Source organism: Rhea americana, unplaced genomic scaffold (assembly GCF_003343005.1).
Source record: "Rhea americana isolate MKP2758 unplaced genomic scaffold, rheAme1 scaffold_70, whole genome shotgun sequence".
In the NCBI taxonomy this organism is placed as follows: domain Eukaryota; kingdom Metazoa; phylum Chordata; class Aves; order Rheiformes; family Rheidae; genus Rhea; species Rhea americana.
The window spans coordinates 2,588,427-2,614,218 of NW_028186868.1; the positions used below are offsets into that span (position 1 = coordinate 2,588,427).

Here is a 25,792-nt window from a genome sequence, read left to right on the forward strand (position 1 = left end):
TCATTTCTGTTTTGGATGTTTGTTTTGGTTTTTCTTTCTTGATCTAAACAAGTGTTTCTGCACAAATTAAATCATCGCTTTATTTTAAGATGTCTTTGGACAGTAAAGGAAAAGCAACACTGGTACACAGAATCAGTTATAACAAGACACATATGATGATTTCTGTTCATGTGGGAAAGGGAATTCCTTTATTTTTAAGCACCCTAGACTTTCTAAATACGCCGATTGACATATTTTGCTCTTTCTTTTCCTGCTCAATTTAAATATTGCAGTGAACAGATTTAGCTGATTTATTCTGAGATGCAAAGTTAGAATTTCTTTTATCTGAATGAAAAACAGTGCAAAACAAAGTTGTACATTTGATTTATATAGAGGCTTTGCAACAAAAGGCACACTAGTGGCTTCTAACTTTTTGGACCAGGGGCGACTATGAAAAATCTCACAGACCATCTGATCCCCTCTACTGTAAAACGTTCAAGTAAAGAGCACACAAATACAAAGTGGCTCCTTGGAGGAGTGAGGCTCTACTTATTTGGGCATGATTTGCACACCACAACTTGGTGATGTTGGTGAACCCAAGCTCACTAGTTGGGCAGCCCGCAGCATGAGGGAAGGCAGTTCCACCTGAACTAACCATACCTTTTATCCAGACCACTTAGACCAATTTCAGCCTCAGGAATAAACTCATACCAGAACTTGAAGAATATTCTAGCAAGATAGTGCTATTCTTTTTCTTAATATGAGGGAGCTAGTTCAGATATCCAGTTCGTGCAGGTCATGAGGAAAAGGATTACCTCTCAGGTTGTTTGGGACCAGTGCTGTACTTGCAACTGACGTCTCAAACTCCATCCTGAAGGCAACAGCACCCAAAGCTGSCATAACACATCAGTGGGATACTCAGCTTGATGAGCAAATGGACACACTCTGCACCACTTGCCATATCTGGATGTGTATAAGATGTTGGTCCAGCAACTGTTGGCATGCAGTGGTATCATCAAGTAACAGCACAAGCATGGATCCACTRTAAGGAGATGTCTGGGAGATGTCCACCCTAAAATAAAATTAGTTTCACCATTTCCACCTACAGCAAAGCTGTCTGGATTCCAGTCTGCCCAAATTCCCCCTGATTCAAAAATACTATGACACTGTAAGAGATAAATGCCCTCAATTAAARGGACTGGTACCCCAGGCCATGACTCTCCATGGTAGTCTCATCTGGCTAGACCTTCACTGACTCATTCTCCACAACCCTTAATGCCAGGGCTGAGGCACTGAATAGCACCATCCAAACCAGAAGAAACACAAAGAAAAGAACATATAGCCAGGCTGATTTCAGTGCCTCGTATCACTCCCCTGAGGAGCCTCTCTCTGTTTACAGKGTGTAGAAGGTACAGGAAGAGTAACTTCCCCAGGCTAGTTGAGCCTTTATAAATAGTTGTTTGTTGATGTCCAACTAAATGTTGATGTTACAACCCTCAGCTATGTTAGGAGACAACAAGGTTTTAATATATCAACATTCTAGCACAGACTGTAAATTCTCCAAAACACTGTATGTAATATGCTGATCCCTGGAACACTATAAATTTGTTCAAATTCCTTCACATATGAAGAGAAAAAAAGGTTTGGAAACAGGAGGGAGCAGAAGCACAGCGTTCGATGCTGCAGTAACATAGATTTCACAAAAGCCAAACCTCCAGTAAGCACTAGAGTCTTGCAAGTAAAAGCCCAGTAAAGCATGCATTGNAAAAAAAAAAAAAAAAAAAAAAAAAAAAAAAGGAAAAAAAGAGTAGGTTAATCAGATGTTCATGACTACCCCAAAGCGTAACAGGCAAACGCTTGAGTAAAATACAAGGTAATATACATAAAACAGATAAAAATGAACTTTTTTTTTTCAAGACATATAAAAAACATGGGCAAGTTGCACAGAAGACCAGTAAATTAGTACTCATTTATATGAATAAGACAAACACCTACATTACCTAGGACAAGAGTCTTTACAATTCTAGATATAAATACTACAAAACTATGAAACGGTAACAGCTTTTTCCCCCAATGATATAGAACTGCAAAATTAGAAGCAATACATGGATGCCAACTATCTTTGCTTTGGAGGGYCAATCCTCACTTTTAACTGAAAGATTTACATGTCTCCATTGTGCCCAAGTTAAAAAACTGCCTTTTCTTCCAAAACCATTTCCCTACCACTTTTTCTCAGCTTTCAGATATTAGCATCAGTGTGCCTGATGACAGTATCATTTCCTCCATCTGAACAGTCTGGTATTGGCCTCTATTAGAAGGAGGTTACTGAATTAGAGGTGCAATTCCTWTGGTTTCATATCTATTCCCCTTAAAATTTATGTATAATTCAATATAGTCTATAAAATACCTTATGAAGAATCCCTTCAACACATAAACAAGGTTTGCTGTCAACTGAAAAATGTTACGTGATTGCCATTGGGTTTATATTGGCTCCCTCTGGTGGCTAAAATGCATAAAGTGTAAATTAGTGTGGGTTTGTTTGTWTTAACTGTAGTAAATGAACTACACCCCGAGACCATCACACAGCAGAGAAATCATTTCTTTCACCTATCATCTAGGAAAATTTGCCAGTTCAAATCTGACTACAGCAGCAGCAATACTGCCAATTCAAAGGATGTTTCAAAAAGTCTTGTACAGTAGAAAGAAAAATCTATCGACACTTCAGAAGGACACAAAGCATACTGGCTTGCTTGTGGATGAAATTCCAAAAATTATACCATTTWGGAGTAATTGTAAAGGAAAATAAATTATTTTATGTCCAGACTTCAAAGCAGGTTTACAAGTGTAAATTTTACGCTTGTTTTACTAGTTCCTAACTCTTCTATATCTTACATTCATGTAATAATTTTGGAAAATATTTTAAATATACTGAAAATGTATTTGAACAGATCTTCAAATGTTCTGTGATATCAGTCCAAGATCATTTAAAGCAAAGTTTAAGACAAATGTCAGAATGAATTATTCTTGCATTTAACAATGAACTGGTTTAGAAAATAAAGAGTTTCTTCAGTATTTGWGTATTTGAACTTAATTCATATAAAGCTGAAAAAAAGCATCAGGTAACTGCCCATCTTGGAATCATAGACTACTTTTTTCTCTTGCAAAAAATAAGCAATCATAATGAAAAATAGCACTACCCAAAGCAGTAAACAGCTCATCAGTACCTCACAAACTAAAACACAGTGAAAGTGTCAAACAGCTTCCTGTGATTTCTGCTTCCAGCTTGTATTTCCAAAATACTGATTTTTAACTTTGATGCTAGKAAAAATTATGTTACAGTTTCCAGTCAAAGGGCAGAAGTTCTAACCCAGTCTTGACTACAGAATTTAGTATCTGTAAGGAACAGACACTCTTCCACATCTTTCTTATCCTATCRCAGGGGGAATTACCCCTGAGGCAGAACTATCTTTTTTCCCCACTTCCAAACTGAGACTTCAAATTCTTATAAACTCAAGTTCCTATAAAACTATCGTGAGGTTTTGGGGTTTTTTTCTTCTTTTCCAATTTCGTGGTCACTTTCAGTGGAATAAAATATATAAATATAAAAGTAATAATTAATATATTAACATTTAATAATTTTAAATATGTAAGTCAAAAGAACAAAATAAAGCAATGAACAGACTACAACACACAAAATGACTCTACTGGATATAAAATGAAATCTGCCTAGCACTGCGTTGAAATGCTTGCGACTAAGAGTTAACAGTTTTCCCTTTAGTTTAATAGCTTATCCTCAGTATTGTGCAAATTTCCTCAAGGCCACAGCTTACAAAATGGTTATGAATGAAAAGTCTGAGATGAAGACAACAGGCCTTGACAGTCACACATTTCTGTTCAGTGGGTTGTAATTTAAACATGAGTATAAATAAATGAATATAAAAATATTTTTCTCATACAGTATTACCTCCATTTAATCTTTTTTTCTGCTCAAACAGTTCCTTCTAGTATTACTCACATTTGTGGGTGATTTCAAACAAACAACTAGAACACAAAACACAAAAAGAGTCTCCAGTAAAACTGCAGAATTACACGTTCAATTTTTTCATAAGGTTCTTGGATGATACTTGTACGTTTTTGCACATGACAAGATTTTCTCAGGGTTCAGTCTTCAATGGGTAGCTKTAGAGCATGCTCATGCCTAAAACTTACACAGGTTTCCAATAAACAAAACTTAACACGCTCTGTACTATGCSACTATCCTCTGTTCATCCGTACAGAGCCTTCAGGATTTTTCATAGACAAGACAGTACACAATAGCCACTTTATTTAGCACATAGCTCAACTTCAAATTCATCAGATATTGACATTCTCCAGTAACATCTCAATCATTCTCTTGAAAAAAAGAGAAGAGAAAAATAAACAAACAACCTATAATGCAATGAATCAGATCATTGTACTGCGTATCAGCATACTTCTAGCTGGAAGGTTATCAGTGAAATTTTCTGTAAGATTCTTCCCATTTATTACAGTCTTCTTATTATCCTACCCTTTATTTCATTTGTACAAGAAAAKAATATTTTGACAATGGGGACAAAATTTTAAGGGACGTATTTTTTAACAATTATTGAAATAATTAAATTAGTCACTCRCAGGTTCTCAGAAATTTCATCCCGTAAACAGTGTTGCTATTCTAATTTTGTGGCAGATATGGTGCCTTCTTTACATCTAAATGCCTGAATCTCTCCTGAGATGAAAAATCCAGCATGAACTTAAAATTTTACAAAATGGTATTTTCATAATATTATATCATACCATTCTTGCATATTATAATCATATTATAGCTAGATTATAAAACAGATTACAATCAGGAACAGGCATGTGGAAAAGAGCAGCTAACAAATAAGAGGCAATAAATYTGCAAGATTTTCATTTCTTCATTACAAAAAAAGTGGTTGTCATTTGATACCATATAGCTTGCAGGACACCTTCACAGGCAGATACATTTTCAAAAGACAAGGAAGTGGCAGTGTAGTGAGAAAATGCGTATGTACATGGCATGAACCTTACTCACCAGTTAGGAAAACACTGCTCTAAGTTTTCCCCACGTCTCCCTCAAGCATCAGGCTTCCCTGCCAAGCTCCTGTCATCCACTTGCAACCACATTAAGAATGGTCTACATCTAAGTATTATTAGTATAGGTTCGTTTCAGTTTTACAAACGTGAATCTGGCAGTATTGCTACAAGCATACACAAATTATACCAATCAATTACTACTTGGAAAACAGTCTGGCTTATATTTACAGGCAATCAATGATAAAGGAGAATATTTAACGACACCCAAGCATCTGCAGTGCATACAAGTTGTGCCAACAAAATATATAAACTCCAGAGTCTTGGACATCTACCTAGAGCTCTTTAGCTGATGTCTCTGTTCTCAGCAGAGTTTACTGTGTATGTATTACATATCCATAACTATCACCTGTAATACATCCCCCCTTCAACACAGGTTGAGGATGAGATGAAGCATTGGACAATTCATTAAAAAGGRCATCCATTCACAGAAGTTTGGAGCTATTAAAAGAAAACAGACAATGGAATAAAAGTTACTCTGGATTGTAGCTGCAACTCTCATCTGTGAGTCCTTCCAGTGCTAACATGACAACGTTTTACAATAAGATTACCTCACTGGAAGGACCTTCTGACAGAATTAAATTGAATTATGCAAATCAATAGCTGTGCCAGCTGTTTCCTTTCAGATACTGTTTTAATTTGCTAGTTTTCAACACTATTGTCCATTTTACACATTTTCCTGGAAATGTTTTTAGTTTTTTCAAATTCAACATTTTTCATCTGCATTTTTCTCAAATTATAAGTACTCTTACATGACCACTCACTTGACCCTTATCAACRTACTGCCTATCATCTATGTGACTATAACTTGTTTAAGTGCATGCACTTTGCTCAGAGCAAACACAAGATCATGCAACTTACCCAGAATTTCTTTCATCCCAACTATAGAGAGTTCATACCTCATGACAGGAGAAGAGTCGAACTCCTTCCATCTGATGAAAGACTGGGTAGTGGGTGCTGTCAATTGTATCACGGCGGTAGACATCTCCCACAGCCAGAAAGGCATCTAAACCTGAGTGTATCAAGTCCCACTGATGAGCTGATGTGTGTGCTCTTAGCATGTGATCACGATTCAAGTAATAGTTATCTTCTTTCTTTCTGCTGGCATGGTCTTGTGGAATAAGCAAACTATCAAAATTCTGCTGTACTGTAACCACTGGAGAAAGACCATCATAGACAGAAAACAGTGGAGTTCCAAAACGTCCTATGTATTGCTTATAAAAGTGGTCCTTCACCTGCTCCTTAATTAGCCACAAAGGATGATGCTTTTTGTTGTGCAAGTTCTTCCCCACCTTGGAGAGAATCTTCTTTGTGACATTACTGTAGTCATCTCGAGGATAAGCTTTACCAAGCAGTTCCACAGTATTTGAGGATGGTACGTTGGCAGCAAAATCAGAAGGTACAGATCTGGATGAAGAATGCCTTGAATGGGTGAGAGTTCCTCTTACCTTTACTTCCTGTGATAAAGCTGTTTTAGAATACTTAGCTACTCTCATGAATTTCCATAGCATTGCCATTGCAAACTCTCTCAGGATCTAGAGAAAGAAAAAGAAATTAAAAATTATAATCGGAAGTCTTGCTGGAGGAATTGCAAGCATCTCATAAGTGAAATCCAAGTATCTGTTTGATGAACAAGACAGAGTCCCAGTTATAAACAACTTATTTTGGCTGGGGGGCAGGAGAGAAAGAAGGCTTGCAATCTTGCAATAGAATTTGAGGTAGGTTATCTTGCCCAATTACAAATCTTCTGCATCACAGTACTAGTATTAACAAAGCCAGACCTAGCCTTAATCCCATTCCAGATACTGCAACTCTTCATAGCTGAGAAAACATCTTTGAAATAGTCTTTATCATTCAGTTAAAATATTAAGCAATCCGAAAACACTATGTACAAGAAAGTCAGAGATTTAACAATACCCTTCCTCAGTCAGGGACTTGCTTATAATAAAGTCCTAGGCAGTAACATGTTGTTGTATTTTTGTTTCCTTATCATTAAAAAGCCTATGGAAGGAATTCCTGTAACCTCACAGCCTATTGCACAAGCAAAATGCCTGTGGCACACACTGTGCATCCATTGCTATCTCCTACTTAATGTCAAACAAAACCAGTCTAACTTTTCAAATAATTATGCCACTATGTAAAAGCAGATGGCCAAACCACAAGGAATATATTTATATATAAACCAACATATCAATTTCACATATGAGCACTGCATGAGATTCTCAGTGAAGATTCCACAAAGTGAGAAGTGATGTTAACATTTTGGAGTGAGCATGGAAATCTTCTAAGAATACCTCTTACTCTCACTGCTTGTACCATTACACAGTGGGAAGGCTTTACAATTTTCACAAAGGTGAATGAAAGGGTAAGATTCTGCAGAATCTCTAAACTGAACAGTAGATTTTTGATCAAAAAGCCATCTTTATACATCCATCCTGTTTAGAAACAGATTTTCTTTGTGCTTCATACATACATAGCTGCATTACTTTGTAGTGTTTGAAGAGGTAAGTCTGAAAACAAGAAGGAGTTTTGAGGGTTATGAAGCCTTCAGTCACTCAACTGTGTGAGCTCATTCTGAGAAGAAAAGCTGCTTGAACACATATAGGAAGGCTTCAAAAACATTAACACAGGTTCCAGTAAAGTAACTAAACATCACATTACTTATGATGGAATAGGAACAGAGGGACATTAAAAGTGACTTGGGTATAGGGTTCCACTCCCAATAAACTGATTCATATTTCTCTAAGAAAACCAGAAAAGAAATCTTCAAAAAATACAGGGCCTCAGGTTTCCTCAGTAAAAGAATTTCATGTGAAAAAATTCTTAAAGAAATGCAGAAAGAAAGGAGATAAGCAATGAATAAACTAATATCTTCAAGAGATAGCCTTCTACTTTTACAATTGGATAACAGTATCTATCTTATCAAGCTTTCCAAGGAAACATAATAGAAATGTGTTAAACGTGAAGAAACAACAAGCTAAGATTATTTTTCATACTCTTGGGCTTCAAAACTACATATGAGTGAGCCTAGAACACACAGCCTCCAAAAATCAGATCTGTAAAACATAACAGGTATGCTCATATTTAGTTTCCTTTCCTGTGGCTTTTTATTGAATATTCTCCAGAGGTTTATTTTCTGAAGTAACTGTATGTCAATAACTCAAAATAAAGACAAGTTGAGTAGTAAGAAATTGAATTTGGCAGGGTAAGATTGCTAAATATTTGGTCTAAAAGCAAAAAGTTTTATAGAAAAAGAACACTCACCCCTTTTTCCAGTCCAAGATCTTAAAAAAAAAAARAAAAAAAAAAAAGGAGAGAGAAAAGAAAAATAAAAAAGAACAGCTACAACTTCCATCTATTTTGGAAACTTTGTTTTAGTTTGAAAAATTATTTCACAAAATTAGCTCTTGGCTATTTCAGAGAAGGTTTTTCCATAAATGGATTCACACATAGACATAACACAAAAGCCTCTGCCATAGACGAAACCAGGGACAGTCTTACATCTTGCAAAGAGAGGATCCACTTTCCCCAAACATACGTTCTCCTTCATAAAAACTGAGTTCTCATTTTCAAACAGCTGCTTGAAATAACCAGTTCTAGTCAGATAATGAATTCAGCTTCCCTTAAGTAAATATCACCATCTGCCCATACATTTATTTTTCTAAAAAATTCAATTCAAAACTTATCCATAACCATCATGTAAGAAAAACTCTCATATCATCACAAGTCTCATGATGTTTGCTGCTCTTCTAAACGCCAGTTCTCTGAAAATCTTATGACCATATAAGAAGTTTAGCTTTCACATAAACAGTTCATCTCATCATTACAGTTCTACGAAAAAAAAAATATGAACCATAAGTGTTAGAAAAAATAGGAGACTTTTTTTTTAAAAAAGTCTCATGATTTTTAAGGCAGACTCTTTAGTATTTACATCCTTAAGGGCCTACCTGATGAATTTTCAATACCTGTAATGAGGAATGCTGCTATGGGTCTCACAGAACTGGAATGCTAGTTTTTCAGGCCATATACTCTTCACAAACCTGAATGGAAAAAAATTGATGAAATTATATAAGCCTTCTCATCTTGCTAGGATGAGTGAGCTTTAAAGAGTTAATTTACCTTATTACCTAAAAAAATACCCAGTGCCTATCATTCTGATCTGATATCTGAGTACTGCAAATAATAGCAAATAAGCAATGAAGGAATCACTGACACGATACGCTAGAAACACTGAAGTCCTTCAACAACACTTTCTTCTGCTCCCTTTTCCCACCAGACAGCACGCATGCTAGTTCCAAGATCAATATAGAAAAACAGTATTGGACTTGGTTCAATTCAACTGGTGATAAACCTCATACAGCTAAAAAAAAAAAAAAAAAAAAAAAAAAAAAAAAAAAAAAAAAAAAAAANAAAAAAAAAAAAAAAAAAAAAAAAAAAAAAAAAAAAAAAAAAAAAAGCAAATATGAAGAAGGAAAGAAAAAATGTGTTTAGGCTCTCTGCACCATACAACAAAAAACCAAATCAAAGAAATGTTCAACAACATTGAAAGCAATACTGGAAAACAAATAAAATTCTTTATCTTTCTGCTAAAACTATATAATTGATGCTAAAGATACACTAACTAATTATGCTCAATTGCAATCAATAGACAATTTATTTCTAGTAGACTTCTAGCTAACAGTCTGAAAAAGCATAGATTAATGTCTGATTTTCTTTTTTCATTTTCATTATGCTTTTCATTTGGCAGYAACAGAGAACTAATTTCTGTGCACACTGACAAAACCCTGTTTCCACAGCAAAGACTGTTACTCAGCTAATAGCCATAGCAAGCTAAACAAAAGCAGTCCTGTTGCTGAAAACAAATAAATACAAGTGAAATAAACATTGAACAGCCATCACTGCCATCTATGATACAGAGACTGCAAAGTACCCCATGAGCATTACTGAGAGGTTACATGTTCTGGGCTTGATAGTTGAGAGCTGACATGGCTTTGGGGAAGCAGGCTGCCCTACTGGCAGCTCCCTGGGGCACTTCTTGAAGCACTGTAGAAGGACACGTTCTAACCAAGMCTCTGATCTCCTGTTACATAGCTCCTCACCTTGTCTCTACCTCCAYGCTCCTGGGAGCCTGATCAGCTCATCTGTTTAGTGCATGAGGACAGAGGTCATGGCTATGGGCTAGTCCCTGTATCTCATCTATATCAAGATGCCAGACTCAGCTACTGAAACTAGTGTCTTTGATAAGGTTGACATTGTATGTTATGTTTTGACAAAGCATTTGAATGCCTTCCTGCACATGGGTGTGAGCCTTTGCCCAGCTTGAATGCAGAGCAAAGGACTGGAGGTAGAACCTGTGCTAGCCAGGGACGAGGGCATCAGAGAAGCTCTGCGAGCACTGTGGATAGACCAGGCACCAATATGACTGCACTTGGCCAAAGCGCTAGTCCTCTACCATATACTCTGTACCATTTTGGCAGCAGCATCAGTTGACTGACAAGTTGGCAAGGCTGCTTCATCCCCCAGGAAAAAAAAAGAAAAAAAAAAGGAAAAAAAAAGAAGAAAACCACCACTCCTGTGCAGGAACAAAGTAGACTGCAAAGCAGAAATACATCACAGTGAGGAACCTAACAGGGAAATGGCAGAACAGCACACCACAACTGCAGTCTTGGAGTGAACCCAAAGGCAATTTGGTGGGATAAGGGATCATATTGCTGTTAGGAATGTCTTTTCATGTTTCAACGTCATAGTAGAGCAAAGATTAAAGCAGCATTATCACAAATGCAATGGTATTTGTCACAAGTCCTCTAAACTCCAGTGAGACAGTTTTAGAAGAGAATCAGCGTCAGCAAAATTCTTCCTTATGTCTGCCTTTGGAAAAGGGGGAAAGAGAAAAAAAAAAGGGAGAGATTGAGAGAGATTGAGAGAGAGAGATTGAGAGAGAGAGAAGCAATAAAAATAAATAGGCTGGTGCACTCAGTATTGTTTTATTTACCCATCTCTCCTCACAGAGAAGAGGAAGATAGAGAACACTCTTGTTTGAGCAGACTAGAGCTAACCAATCAACCAAACAAATCTGGTTTCAGGACCACTTGCTAGGTATTTATAGCTGTGAACAAAGAGCATCTAAGCTTGACCACTTTCTCTGTATGCCCTGTGGTTTTTACTGCTTATGGATGCAGAAATACAGACGGGCTGCTGCATGCATAAACTGAAGTACATGAAAGGTCTATAACCAAAATTCTATAAAGATAAGAGTCTGTCTCCTATCCAAAAATAGCTAATTAATGCAAGAGTCTGAAGTGCCATGGAAAACATTAGAAAAGTTGGGCTACCACCATTTTGTGATGTGACAGCTTTTATCTACCGTATGTGTGGGGAGGGGAGTTCAACCAACATAGCATATGTTAAAACAAAAATTATAAACATATGCTAGGCTGCTAAAATTGGACATTTACCAGTCTGCTTAGCAATTTAGCTAAGCATTGAATTTTAGTTTTGAAAACTATGTAGGCATACAGCAGCAAATATCATTGTATTGCCATGACCATACCTACCTTGCATGGGACATCACAAAAAATATTTCACTTGCAGTAACAAGAAGCTCAGGTTATTTTCAAACTCATTTTAAAATGCAGGTATCTTGTTGCACATCAGAACAGTCTTTCACTCTTATTTAGTGTGTTAAATTTACATTATACACAAAGACCTCTGATATAGCCTTACAGTCAATTTAGAATTAATCCATCTTGGAATCTGACCTTCCAGGTGCTGATAATTTTCAGAGGTCATTGATGATAGCTAAACACCTAATGGAACAGAATACTGCATACAATACATAGTATCAGGCAGAATGCAAGACAGTGAGGCTTTAGAATATTTGTCTCTTCATTTTTTCACATATCTAAGAGTTCATCTACTTAATAATCCATCAGCAAGATATAAAAAACATATAAGATAACTCTTTTTTTTTTCTAAACTGAAGCAAAAATGTGTCACAGCCTGGCCTGCTGTTGCTCTCTAATAGAGATGCATTAATCACAATAATGCCTTTGGCTTGCAATATTGGAAGAGAAAATACAAAATGTTTTCTGGGATAAGGCACGATCATGTTGTCTCGTATGTTACATGTAAGACCTTCCTAAATAAGAAACAAAATGTAATAAGAACGATCCACCTTTTTCACTGATCCAAAAAGATACCTGTCTTAACAAATGCCAGTATTTAGTGCCCTGTTTTACGTGCATGGGCACCTGAAGGCATGCACAGAAAATGTGGTCCATACTTCTGAAACATACCTTCCACCACCTTCACTGACCTTTAGGACATCAGTACAGGCCAAAATCATCATTATGGCAAGCATATCTTTGGAGAAGGGAACGCACTTCCACAAACATCACTGGGTAAGCACAAGTTTTAAAATATTTTGAATCATCAACCTGATTATACTCACCATTCAGTTTCAGGTTAGATACTGCAAATGATCACAAATGTCACCTTCATATCATACTGCAACATGAGTCAGTACATCGTGCTATCTACCAGAAGTCACTACAGAACTTTAAATTTCCCCTTACGCAAAATACCACTCAAAGATTGTTCTGGTTTATCCACAAGTTTCACACTTATTAAAGTGATAATATTTCTAATAGATATATTTCAAGACAGATAAAATTCATTTCCATGATCAAAACACCTGTAAATTGTGCTGCCTAGCAGCAATAAGACTGTTTCAAAGATTGACATAATGAGGTTTCAAGATATTCTTTAATGGATTTGGCTTAAGCAGTTGAGAAATGGAGTGTCTTTACACTGGAATCCATGATCACCAAGCTAACCAGGTACACTAAATCGCTACATTATTCAAGAGGTGCATAACTTTTTTAAAAGGGAAAAGTATGCAACACAGGTKGCATTAGAAGTTAAAGATCTAAGGCATACAAATTCAGACTTAGGTTTCTAGAAGATGGTAGAAGGAGACCAAACCCTGCAATGTGCAAAATATATAATTTTAAGGTGAGTAGTCCAACTATATCATTTCTAGCTGAAAAAATAGAAATATAAAGGTCAGAAGAAAGAAAATATCAATATGAAAAATGCTTTGATATATATACAAATGATAGCAGGCTAAATTAAGGAGAATCATACCTGCTGTTAAGACASTGTTAGACACTGTTAGACAATGCTGGGGTCAGGTTTAGCTCAGTTGKTTAGAGCATGGTGCTGCTAATGCCAGGGTCGYGGGTTCAATTCCCAAATAGGCTATGCTGAGGGTTGGACTAGATGATYTCCAGAGGTCCCTTCCAACCTTACCATTCTATGATTCTATGATTGTTAGACAGCAGAACCTCCTTCCTGAAYGTCAACACTGCTTCTCATTACAGTAAGTCACCTACATGGGTATTGTCACATTTAAGTGACGTCTATGGGTTGAAGACCTCACATTGCAATATAGTGCAAAAAAGCACAAAGTCATAGGTATATGTTTTTTATCTACAATTTAAGACACAACAGCTTAACCACAGTCACCAGAAGCGCTGGATCCTCCTGATGGGCCAGCTGTTTCCAATCCCTGCCTTTCTACTTCTTCCTTCAGGAAAGCAGCTATTTCCTCTCTGGAGAAGAGCTGCACCTCTCCAGCAATGGTAATGGCAGCAGCAGCCCAGACCTCTGAAGAAGCCTGTGGTAGACAAAGAGGATGCCCTCAAGGTTATCATTCACTGATCAAAAACAGATTCCCACCTGCTCGAGGGAAAAGGTAGAAAGAAATACAGAAATATCTTACAGACCAGATTCAACACAGGCTACCTAAGGGGCCTACCTAAGGGGCTACATTTAACTTTCATCTACCAAGAATTCAACATGCCCAAGCACACAAATTTTATATGTCATAGTAAAAAAAGTCAACATAAGAAACAAACCCAACCTACTCAATGCTAAGAAAATCAAATGACATAGATGGGTCATGCCAGAGAAATAGGCTAGCATGAATCACAGTTCTTCATCAAACTAGAAGAAAAATCATCAGCTTTATCTCAGTTTTTGCCTGCTACATCTCAGTAGTCCTCTATTCTTTCTATCTCCTTCCATTCTTGAGAAGAACTGCAGAGGTCCATGGCTCACCATAGAATATCTTAGACATCATGCTACAGTTTTCACTGCTGATTCCAATTTAAAACAGGGAGGGAGCTATTTCTCGTTTCCGCTATGTACGTAATCAACATCTAAATCAAACAGCCTTTTTTATGTCTCATCCCTCAACACTGGGGGTGGGGGTGGGGAAGGAAGTTTTCTGTTATGCCACCTTGCTGTCACATCCGACTGTCCATATATCGGTTTCAAATATTTGCTACTATCTCGAGCCAAAGTATCACTAGAGATCCATATCTCAGCCCTGTGATGTGTGCTTGATTTCACCTCTGTTGCAGATTCAGCTCTCACTCAGCTGCAGTATTGCTCCTTGGTCCGTCTCTATTACGCAAAAAATGAAAGTCTGAGAATGGACAGAGCGTTTCCTGGGACTATGTATATTTCAACAGCCAATCAAAAAAGAAAGAAAGAGAAAAATTTCTCTACAGATTTTACTTCAGAATCAATAAGTCTCACAGACTTCAGTATAGATAAAGAAGAGAAAATGTAAATGTTTSCAGCAGAGATTCCGCTGCAGCCTGATACCTCCCAGTTAGTAAATGTATGATCGCACATGTACAAAGGAGCCATCTCTAGTTTGAACTATACCATCTTCATTTATCTCTCATAAATTCTGACAAAGCATTTAAAGAAAAGATTAGAACGTTCCTAAGGAAGGAGCTGTATTTCCCTGCCTGGGGCATACTGCTTCGCTAGGGTTGGTAGGAACAGGGCTGAAATATTAATGAGTAAGCCATTTGTCAAGAAAATTATGCAAGAAAGCTTGGCAGCYATACAAAGAAGCACGCAATAAGATACCAAGCTAGATACCAGCAACGTAAGCTGTTGGGGAGAGGTGGGGAGGGAATCGCTTTCACTTCTTAGTCTACACCCATAAGCTTTGGAAGAAAACAAGAGATGAATGAATGTGAGAATTTAAACGTTTTAACATCAAACTCAGAATTAGTACTAACTTCTAAAAGGGACTATTACCACTCTTCTAAGATCCAGAAATGAAGTTTTCAAGTCTCCTGCAAGAAATGACTGCTGGTAATAGTCTTTGCAAATAAATTAGCTTACCACTTAGCATGTGAGCTTAAAGATGCTCTGTCATGTCAGAATCTGCTCAATAATTGAAAACTCACATAAATACATGCAAAAAAAAAAAATATCCCAGGAGGGACAGATACACTCTTCCCGAGGTTTTCACATAAACCATAATGAAGAAATACAAAGCCAAAATTGTATCTATGTGAAACAAGGTGTTAAAATACGTACCTGCCCCCAAGAGACTGAAAAACTAGGTCAGCTCAATTTTCAAATACTATTTCACTGTAAGGGGAACTTGTAAGAGAAAAAAAAAAATCTAGTTTAATCAGACTCCATTACATTCCTGTCATTTATTCCCACATTTTATATTTATTCATAATCACATAATTTTACACATATATATGTATGTGTATATATATGTGTGTATGTATATACATATGTACACACACACACACTTATATGGTCAGGCATACTATAAAAATTTCATAGAATACATTTTACATATAAAATTTGAAAGTTTAGTTTTAAAAGGGACATGGCTAATTTTCAGTGTAAGAAAACTGAAGAGGCCTGCAAAGAAGTATCATCCATAAAAAAAAAAATTTAAAGCTTTTTATATAAAAAGTAGTCCTAACAAGCAAATAAAGTAAATTATCAATGTATGCCAATTTACCAAAATATAGCCATATCTAATTCACATTGATCAATTTTCTAAATTTTATACAGGTCCAACAATATATGATCCAGAAGTCTGATCACCACTGAAATCAGCTGAATGTACTGACACAGATACAGAACAGAAGCATTTAGACTTTTATTAAGAAACACTCTGATATAGCATATCTCTACATAGGATCTGAAAGTGCTTTTCAGTCATTAACTAATTATGCTTACAGTACCCCCATGGGGAAAGTACTGTATTATTTATATCMATTAGTTGCAGTAGCTACCAATTCAGAAGTACTATACTTCAACATGTTGTTTTCTCTTATTCTTTCCAAGTGGTTTCATTGATAATTTTTCCCATGTCCTTTTTTTTTTTTTTGAAAAATATTATTTTATCAACAATTTAGAAAGTATAATGCTATAATGAACAAAAATTAAAATGTTTTTAAAGCAGTTTGACAAAATTGCCTATTAGGAATCAAGCTTAACAATTCAGAAATACTGAGCTACTGCWGTTGAAAAAGCCTTCTCTTTGTGTGATCTAGTACTTAGTATTAGGTTCCGCAAGCGTACAGTTTTAAGCCTCAAACTTACATTCCCTGAGCAAGAAATACTGAGTCACCATTCTGTTTGTATTGTGTCTGAAAYAGTTCATGAGCCTTAGTACTACTGTAATTATAATTATGTTCTAGTACCATCARCAGAGATCAACTAGAGAGGTACAAGACATTATGGGGAGACTGGAAGGGAACCAAAGCTTTGTTGAGACAAAAAGCAATACAAAAGGAGGAGGACTGGGTGAAGTGGTGGAGAGTAGGCTGTTGCTGTTCTCTCTGCTTCACAGTGAGGTTGCCCTGAAAACTAATATGAAGGTCACAAATCATCTTCTTGTAACCAAGCTTCCATCTCAGATCACCCTGTTTACCAGAACTTAAGACAGTGTTTATCTCAATGAGAAAATCTTATGTTTGTTAGGGGCTTCTTCTGAGGAGGTTTCATAGTCAAGGAGAACTGGAGAGGTGCCTGAGGACTGGAAGAAAGCCAATGTCACTCCAGTCTTCAAAAAGAAGGAGGAGGCAAGGAGGAGGACCCAGGCAACTATAGGCTGGTCAGCCTCACCTCCATCCATGGAAAGGTGGTGGAACAGCTCATTCTGGAGGTCATCTCCAGACAGATGGAGGAAAAGAAGGTGATCAGGAGTAGCCAGAGTGGATTCAGCGAGGGGAAATCCTGCTTAACCAATCTGATAGCCTTCTGATGGAATGACTGGCTGGGTAGATGAGGGGAGAGCAGTGGACGTTGTGTAGCTTGACTTCAGCAAGGCTTTTGACACTGTCTCCCATAACATCCTCCTGGATAAGGTCAGGAAGTGTGGGTTAGACGAGTGGACAGTGAGGTGGATTGAGAACTGGCTGAAAGGCGGAGCTCAGAGGGATGTCATCAGTGGCGTGGAGTCTAGTTGGAGGCCTGTGGCTAGTGGCATCCCCCAGGGCTCAGGACTGGGTTCCATCCTGTTCAACTTCTTCATCAATGACCTGGATRAGGGGACAGAGTGCTTCCTCAKCAAGTTTGCTGATGATACCAAGCTGGGAGGAGTGGCTGATACASCTGAGGGCTGTGCTGCCATTCAGAGAGACCTGGACAGGCTGGAGAGCTGGGCGGAGAGGAACCTCATGAGGTTGAATAAGGGCAAGTGCAGAGTCCTGCACCTAGGCAGAAATAACSCTAGGCACCAGTACAAGCTGGGGGCTGACCTTGTGGAGAGCAGCTCTGCAGAGAAGGACCTGGGAGTGCTGGTGGATGACAAATTGACCATGAGCCAGCAATGTGTCCTTGTGGCCAAGAAAGCCAATGGTATCCTGGGGTGAGTTAGGAAGAGTGTTGTCAGCAGGTTGAGGGAGGCAATCTTGCTCCTCTACTCAGCCCTGGTGAGGCCTCATAGAATCATACAATCAGTAAGGTTGGAAGGGACCTCTGGAGATCATCATCTCGAGTACTGTGTTCAGTTCTGGGCTCCCCAGTACAAGAGAGACATGGAGCTACTGCAGAGAGTCCAGCATAGGGCTACAAAGATGATCAGAGGGCTGGCACATCTGCYCTATGAGGAACGGCTGCGAGAGCTGGGCCTCTTYAGYCTGGGGAAGAGAAGAYTGAGGGGGGATCTTATCAATATCTAAGTACCTGAAGGGGATGGACTCTTTTCAGTTGTCCYGTGTGACAGGACAAGAGGCAATGGGCAGAAATTGAAGCACAGRAAGTTCTGCCTGACCGTGAGMGGGAATTTCCTCCCTGTGAGAGTGAYRGAGCACTGGACCAGGTTGCCCAGAGAGGTTGTGGAGTCTCCTCCTCTGGAGATCTTCAAGGCCCRCCTGGATGCAACCCTGTCTAACATGCTCTAGGTGACCCTGCTTGAGCARGGGGGTTGGACTAGATGATCTCCAGAGCTCCCTTYCAACCTTACCRAGTCTATGATTCTACGATACTATAATTAATCCCACTGCTCTTCTTGCCTCAGATTAAGCAATCAGAGAGAATCACATCGGTTTGCCAATCCAGCTGGGGAAAAGATTATGTTATATGGCATTTTCTTTTGCCATCAGGTTAACTTGTTAACATAGTCACCCTCCTGCCACTTGGCTGCTGTGCACAGTGTTGGGATCACTTCTTTTGGCAGCAGCCTGCAATAAGACAACATGCAGTATAACACGAGACCATGCACTCAGGTTTACCCCACGAGTTGAAGTTACCAAGAGGCAGAGATCAACACACAGCAACTGTTCAGGAGGGGCTGCTTATGTTCACTTTTCCTCTCCTCCAGTCCCAGTTAGTTGCTTAGAGATAGAGGGACAGGCTACCTCAGGCTCACCGGAGTGGCTTTTTATAATGTACTCCTTGGGCGCACACCCTTCCCCTCATCCCCCTGAGGCAGTGTGAAACCATTTAAGACAACTTGTACTCAACTAATTGAAGGAATCCATATTTCTTCTAAATGGTTTGACTGTTTTATCTTTCCTAAATCAATTGTAAGAACTGACAGAGTCATTTGAGATTCAAATAAATGCAATAGATGTCAAAATTCAAGGCAAGAAATAAAGGTAAGAACATACCTTATTGACCACTGAAAATGCAACCAAAAGCAACAACATGCTATCAGTTTTACAGTTTAGTTCTGCAGGGGCCAAAGTATTTGCCTCTTGATACAGTAGAGTAGCTAGCACTTGCTTTACTATTTTGTAGAACTGAGGCCCAAGGGCTCAGTGGAGCTCATGTGAAGCTCACAATTATTTTCGGGTAAAGGAATCAGAAACTAAACCTGATCAATGTCATGAAAAAGCAAAGAAGGTGCCTCCTTCTACACATTGCACTTGCTCTCCCTCAAAAAAATGGCAGCTTCTGAAGTCAGGCAGACCACTTAAGAAATTAAAAAATGTGGCACCTAAAAAGGAAAACTGTAATGTGTAGGGCAGCCATCTGGACCTTCAGAAAGAAATGTGATGTCAGCAATGAGAGGTATTTGCACATCAGTGCTAAACTAATTCTAGGTGATAATCTTTACTGTGATGAGGGAGTGGAGTAAAAGCAAATCCACATTGGGTTTTAAAAGTAGGATAGGATGCATTGAAACTAAATCCTAATTGAAGGAAGAGGCATGAGCTGCAAGTCTCTAAGTCATGTGATTTTCAGTAAAACAYGGTACCAAAAGAATTACAGGAAATTTGTGCAGGTTACTATTTCATATAATAATTTCTGACCTGGCACATAGCCTCATCTTCTAGATAACACTAAAATATGCCTCTYGGATTTTACTTTTGAAGTTGAGTAGACAAAAGCATATTCATGAACCTGATTTATCTGTGAACCTACTGAAAGTCAAAATGTTGACTGGCATTTTATTCAAAAATATGTAAGGAAAACTGCAAAGATTTATATAAATAATTTAAAAAATCCAATTTCTAGAGATATAAAATAAACCTGCACATAATAATTTCCTATTTGTAGCTTTACAATAASCTATTGTAACCAATTAAGCATTTGCAGTTGTTTATATGTTCCTCTCCTTCACCTCCATACTATTTTCTTGTTTGTTGATACAAAAAAACCCCTTCGTATTATTAAAAATATTTCTCTAGTTTACTTTTTCCATTGTGTACACCTGCTGTTTGCTCTCTTTTTACACTTCCTTGAGCCTGAAAGAGTGAAAATAGACAGGTCACTAATCTACTCTCAAATGATCATTTGTATTTTTAGCTTTTTTAATGAAAGCRTTCTTTTGTGCTTGTGTAAGGCTAATGATTTGAGGTTTCCAACACTTCATGGAATAATAATTTGTCTTAAAAAGTATTTCAAATTAACATTAAAAAAAAATCTTAAAAATAATTTCTATTAAAATAATTGGGGGGTTTTAATACATGTTCAAGAAAATACAGACTCAAGTTTCCACAAGGAGCATAGCCTGTCTCTACATGGCAGTTTAACTGGTATCAATAGTCAGAATGTCTTGTTCACACACCTGGTTTCAAGTTAATACCAACACAGGTCTCACACTAGCACACTCCACCAAGTACAGCCCCTTGGCTAGCAGCTGACTAACCACGGTGACCGAGAGGGGTGCTCAGCCGTATGTTGTTTACATGCAGGATTCTGCTCTGTTCTTGCAGCACACCACACCAACTGAGTCCAAATGTTTCTAGGACTGTATTTTGGGGGTCCATTCTCAGCAACATCAGACTATGAACACCCCACAGTGGTCAAGATAATTTACTCTTACCCACCTGAAGCTAGAAGAATTATTTCCATGAACAGTGTAACAGCTGAAGATCAATCCCAAAATTACTGAATCCTGTTCAGCCTAAATAATTTGGGTTTTTTTTTAAACAGCAATGATTATTTTCTATCATCCCACTATAAATGCAGCATGCTCAATTGCTGCCTTTGACATTTATTTTGACAACTGAACTTTGCTGGGAAATATTTCCAAAAAGTATATATGGAATTAAGCCAAGAATGAAAAGTCTCAGGGTGAAATTTTTGGAATTCTTAGAGCTAAAGTCACTGTCCTGGACCTTTATGGCATTTAATTTTCTGCCACTCTAATACATGTATTGGCATCTGGGCTGAAAACTCTCCTTCTCCAATTCCTTTTTCCATCATCTGCTGGAAGGCAGAATAGAATAATTAGACTGACTCAAGCAGTTGCTGATTGCTTTCACCATGTGGTTCATCCTTTGACCCCACAGAGAGAAAGCTTGCTAAATAAAGATCGATAGACTGGATAGGACTGACTAAATTTACTTCAACAAAGCTGAATAGCAATGCATTGAAAAAAACCRAGCTTTTTTTAAGGTGAGTTATTTGAATGAAATATTTAGTGAGTTTACAGCACAGTAAAGTTTACAAAAGAAATCTGAAAAATAGAATTTAAGTAGAATRAAAACTGAAGTCTGTCTATTCTCATTTACTTTTTACTATTGAGTTACTAAGAAACAGCTCAAAGGAAAAGAAAGCAATCAAGAGATGATATTAAGACTTCAGTATCRGTTAAAAAGAAGATATCCAGTGAAGGGAGCTTAAATGATAGAGTATTGTAAAACTGCACAGAGAATACACCATTATCATCAGCACTCTGGTTCATAATTAAAGATCAAATATTATATATACAGGCAGATAGAAAGAAAAAGGAACAACCTTCACATTGCTTCCAGGCTGATGGTACTTAATCAAGACAAAAGCAAGGAAAAGGYGTTTTCCTGAATTATTTTCAGTGACGCTAGTGTGGGCCTGCAGTGAGCCTTCAGTCTTCTTTAGCACTACATTAATTTAAAATAATGTAACTATAAAGCACTTAAGACCTTTTTGGTAGAAGAAGAAAGTTTATCCCTTTTCTTAATGTCAGCTTCTTCCCACAGCAAATTAGCAAACTATGGAAAGTGCTCTACTCTTACTTCCCTTTAATACTTTCAAAAGACTCCTCTGCTCTAATGTGTATTTTAACACTATTAGTAATGGACAAGGTAAAATGCTTCATCATTTTACAAGAGAAACAAGAGAGTTAAGTTTCAGTGGTCTCTTAACTTGTACTTTTTGTTGGTACTTTTGCTAAACTTGTTGTAAATTGAGAAATAAATAATAGAAAAACATCTCCAAGTATATATTCTTAAGTCTATATACACCACTGTTCAAAAAGGTAGCAACCAACTCATCCCCACGTAAACCGTATAAAGATAACTATAAAATCATGTACACTGTGATATTTGAATCTTGCACTCAAAGTATTTCACACAGCAAGAATTTGCAGTTTAGCAACTGAACTCAAGTCTATTCAGAATTTTAGAACATGACACTCTGGCATACCAGGTATGGACATTAATATTTAATTTTGGTATGATTGTCCTATCTTCCAGTGTTCAAATAACTGCCATGTTAATCTCCATCCTAATGGTACTCCTTCAGTCTTTATTCAGTCTAAGTTCCACTAGTATCAAATTTAATGCTGTCAGTACATCTTACATCATGTTAACTTCTACCATCTCAAAATCACAGGCTTGTTACTAGCACCCTATAAGCAATTGCTGTAATTATCAGCAGGTTTGTATTTACTTTGATGAGCATTTGTTTCAATTTCACAGATAAACAAGCCATCATCAATAAAACGCTGACAACAAGGACACTGCATCTAGCTATAGACACACTATTATATTTAGACATCTGTCTCCACAACAAATTACATTGAATTCTATATGTTTCTCAGTATGTTAGGTAATGTTTTCACAAAGTATAATTTAGCTCATGACTTATTTTCTTCTGTAAATACAACTAAATTATAACAATAGATTCCATAACGATACAGAGGACATACCGGTGAAGAAAGTGAAAGAAAGTGTTACCAAAGAAAATGCAGGTGACTCCTTCACACATCCATTCTTATAAGCAAATATGGTCTACTTGACATTATTAAGGAATAGAAGCAAAATACGCCTACTGCAGGGCCCCAGAATTAATTCTTAATAGCTTACTATCAAAAATGAAAATGTGTACCAAGTGCATTTTTGCAAAGATCTGAACTTTGTCTAATTCTGGGCAATATTTTCCTTCACAACTTACATAACTGAACAGAGAACATGCTTAAATCTGTAGATCATCAAGATCTGATGCTGCAGGTATGCTGGATAACAACTGKAATCTAAAATGATTCTGTCAAACTAAACAAGTAGTCAGAAAAATACAAAATTAAATTCAGTAATTTTGTACTTCAGCAGAGATCATCAACTGCATATCTACAGCACAACAAACATGTGGCTAGATGGCAGGTTCTCCAGAAGAAAATCAGGAATTATTAGACCACAAACTAAATAAAAGTTTAAAATGTCATTTTAAGAAATCATCACACTGAGATGTACAACAGAAGTATATGTTGCATGAAACATAAAGCACACTTATTCTGTTTAGCACACTTAAGAAATACAGAGTCAAATTTTTGGTGTGACATTTTGAAAAAACGTAAAAAAATTGCAAGGAGTCAGAAGACAGTAAYAGAAATTATCACCAGTGTAAAAAAGATGATTTAAGTAGAAAGATTGATTATATTGATCCTATTTAGACTAAAGAGGAAAAAAAATGAGAGGTATTTTCACCTTTATCAAATATGAAGAAAAGTTGCACAAGCTATGGAATAATCTGTTCTCCACTGTATCCTGGCTAGGACAAAGTTAGAAAAAATTTTATCAGTTACCAGAAAAGCATTTCCACAAATAGAGTGAAATACTTGCAGAGAGTGCATGTGCAGGCCTCATCATCGTTTTATTCTTTCAGRCTGGCTTTTAAACAGCCATGTTAAAAATCACTGGCCTAATTCATCCTGCTTTGGGGGTGAAAGAACAGATGAGCCAACATCTCAAGGTCTTTCCAGGCCTATTTTATAACTTCTAATCATCATATTTTTTATGAAACATATAATGGTAGTTTATTAGAGACTAATCACTTAGAGGTCTAGCCAAGTCTTTCTTTCAATAGAAATTTTAATGATGCCTATGGCTATATGTCAATTATATTACCAAAAGCTTAGCAGGTGATATATTTGCTTATAGTCACTGTCATATTTCATCTATCTCAGCATTTATTTAGTAAGTGCTTTAACATTCTAGAGCATGACAGGTGCTATATAAAACTCTGCATTATTTTCSATATTCTATTCCACTCACTGGCATTCCTATTCTCAGATTAATTGGCAAGTATACAAATACTCACAGCAATCAGTTTAAGTGCTCAGGGCCAGTCACAGTTGCCTGTTGTACTATCTRCACATCAGAGAGCACAGCACAATGATGCTCCCGACCTATTACAACAAAATTGCTTAACAAGTCTTGGTATAGAAAGAAACACAGCTGCAGGCAAACTGCATTTGAAGAACACTGCCTCCTAATAGTATACTGCAACAATATTATTTTATTTATTTAAAATGTATTTTGATTACTTTTCAGCTGGTCCCTTGATCTTGTTCTGTGCCACAGGATAGGCAGATAAATCCTTTGGGATAAGGCTACTCCATTCATAATCTCATCCCACTCATGCTTAAGATTTCTAGGTGGTCTAGATACAAACTCTCATTGAAATTAATGGAAAGCCATCAGGAACATCAGTGGGAATTATATCTGGCTGATAAAATATTGTGACTCCCCTCTTCAAATTGCAGTTAGACATTTTGCTGGGGGTTTTTTTAAAGTATTTCGTCATACAGAAGTCATCACTTCTGCTGTTTTATCTATAATGTCTCTTTTTTTGAGAATCAGGGGACTGAAATTGAATACTATATTCAAGACTCCAAATTTCTACTGGTATCACTGAAACATACAATGACATTCTCACTGTCGGTTCTTAGAACATCTAAACATACTTTTGTTCTTTATTGACACTCCATCTTGGCTCAATTCTTGACTAACTATAGTTAATCTCTTCACTTAGACTCATCACTTGCTTGGAGTGGTTAGGACACCTTCTGACTAGGACACTAGACCTGAACATTAAGTGAAATACGCACCTGTAAGACACCTGTGTCTTTATTGTTTAGAACGGAAAAATATTTTATGTTGAAGTCCTTTAAAGTAACAGGTATTTAAATCTGTGTGTCACTCCATCATCCTTAAGCAAGTTCGAACAGAAGCACACGAAACGTATTTGGACTTCCACTTTATTCACACAGCTTTCTCTTTCATCCATCACAGTACAATATGAACAACAGTGGTTCCTAACCAGCTTCTTCTGACATGCACATGAAGGTATGCTGCACTATTAATACTATCCTATTTCACAGAAAAAGAGAAAAGTAACGCAGGTGAACACTGGCAAAAAGAAAGAACATAGTAGCTGTCTTTTTCTGTCATGTTACATTTTGTAAAAATATACTTTGGTCATATTAATTTTCCCACAACCTGAATAATCTGAATAACAGGTATCTCTTGTCGTGAAACACTGATGACCACGGCAAAGTCATGCAAGATGATGTCAGATACATGGTACCTGCTGATGTGTTTGTTGCTATTATTATGTTATATGCTATTATTATTACAGGTAAAACTACTAGTTTAGTAGCTCAGCAAGTACAAGACAAAAGGAAGAATAAGATGTCATATATTTGCCTTCATGAAAAAGGCTGCTTTCAAGTAGATCTGCATTGTCACAAAAAAAAAAGGCTGAAGGGTAGCAACATTTACAGGCTGCCTGAATGAGTCTAAAGTAGGCTATCAGTAAATAGCTATTGACAAAGGGCATCTTAGAGGATTATTCTACTCAGCAATTATAGAGCAAACATAACAGTAAGAAAACAAAACTTAGCTGTGAAAAGCAA

General features: G+C 37.1%; 1 protein-coding gene across 5 annotated transcripts in view; it reads right to left on the bottom strand.

The window, feature by feature from the left end:
* FARS2 (phenylalanyl-tRNA synthetase 2, mitochondrial) overlaps positions 1 to 25,792 on the bottom strand; it is a 256,063-nt gene that overhangs the window by 192,730 nt on the left and 37,541 nt on the right. For 4 of the 5 annotated variants that reach the window (XM_085321692.1, XM_085321693.1, XM_085321691.1 and 1 more), the window contains one exon: positions 6,009 to 6,644. In XM_085321692.1, the coding sequence (XP_085177818.1) occupies positions 6,009 to 6,626 (618 nt within the window). In that variant the 5' untranslated portion in view covers positions 6,627 to 6,644. Of the gene's footprint in view, positions 1 to 6,008; positions 6,645 to 9,074; positions 9,150 to 25,792 lie in introns of all 5 variants that reach the window. The other variant, XM_085321694.1, reaches the window with a different exon arrangement.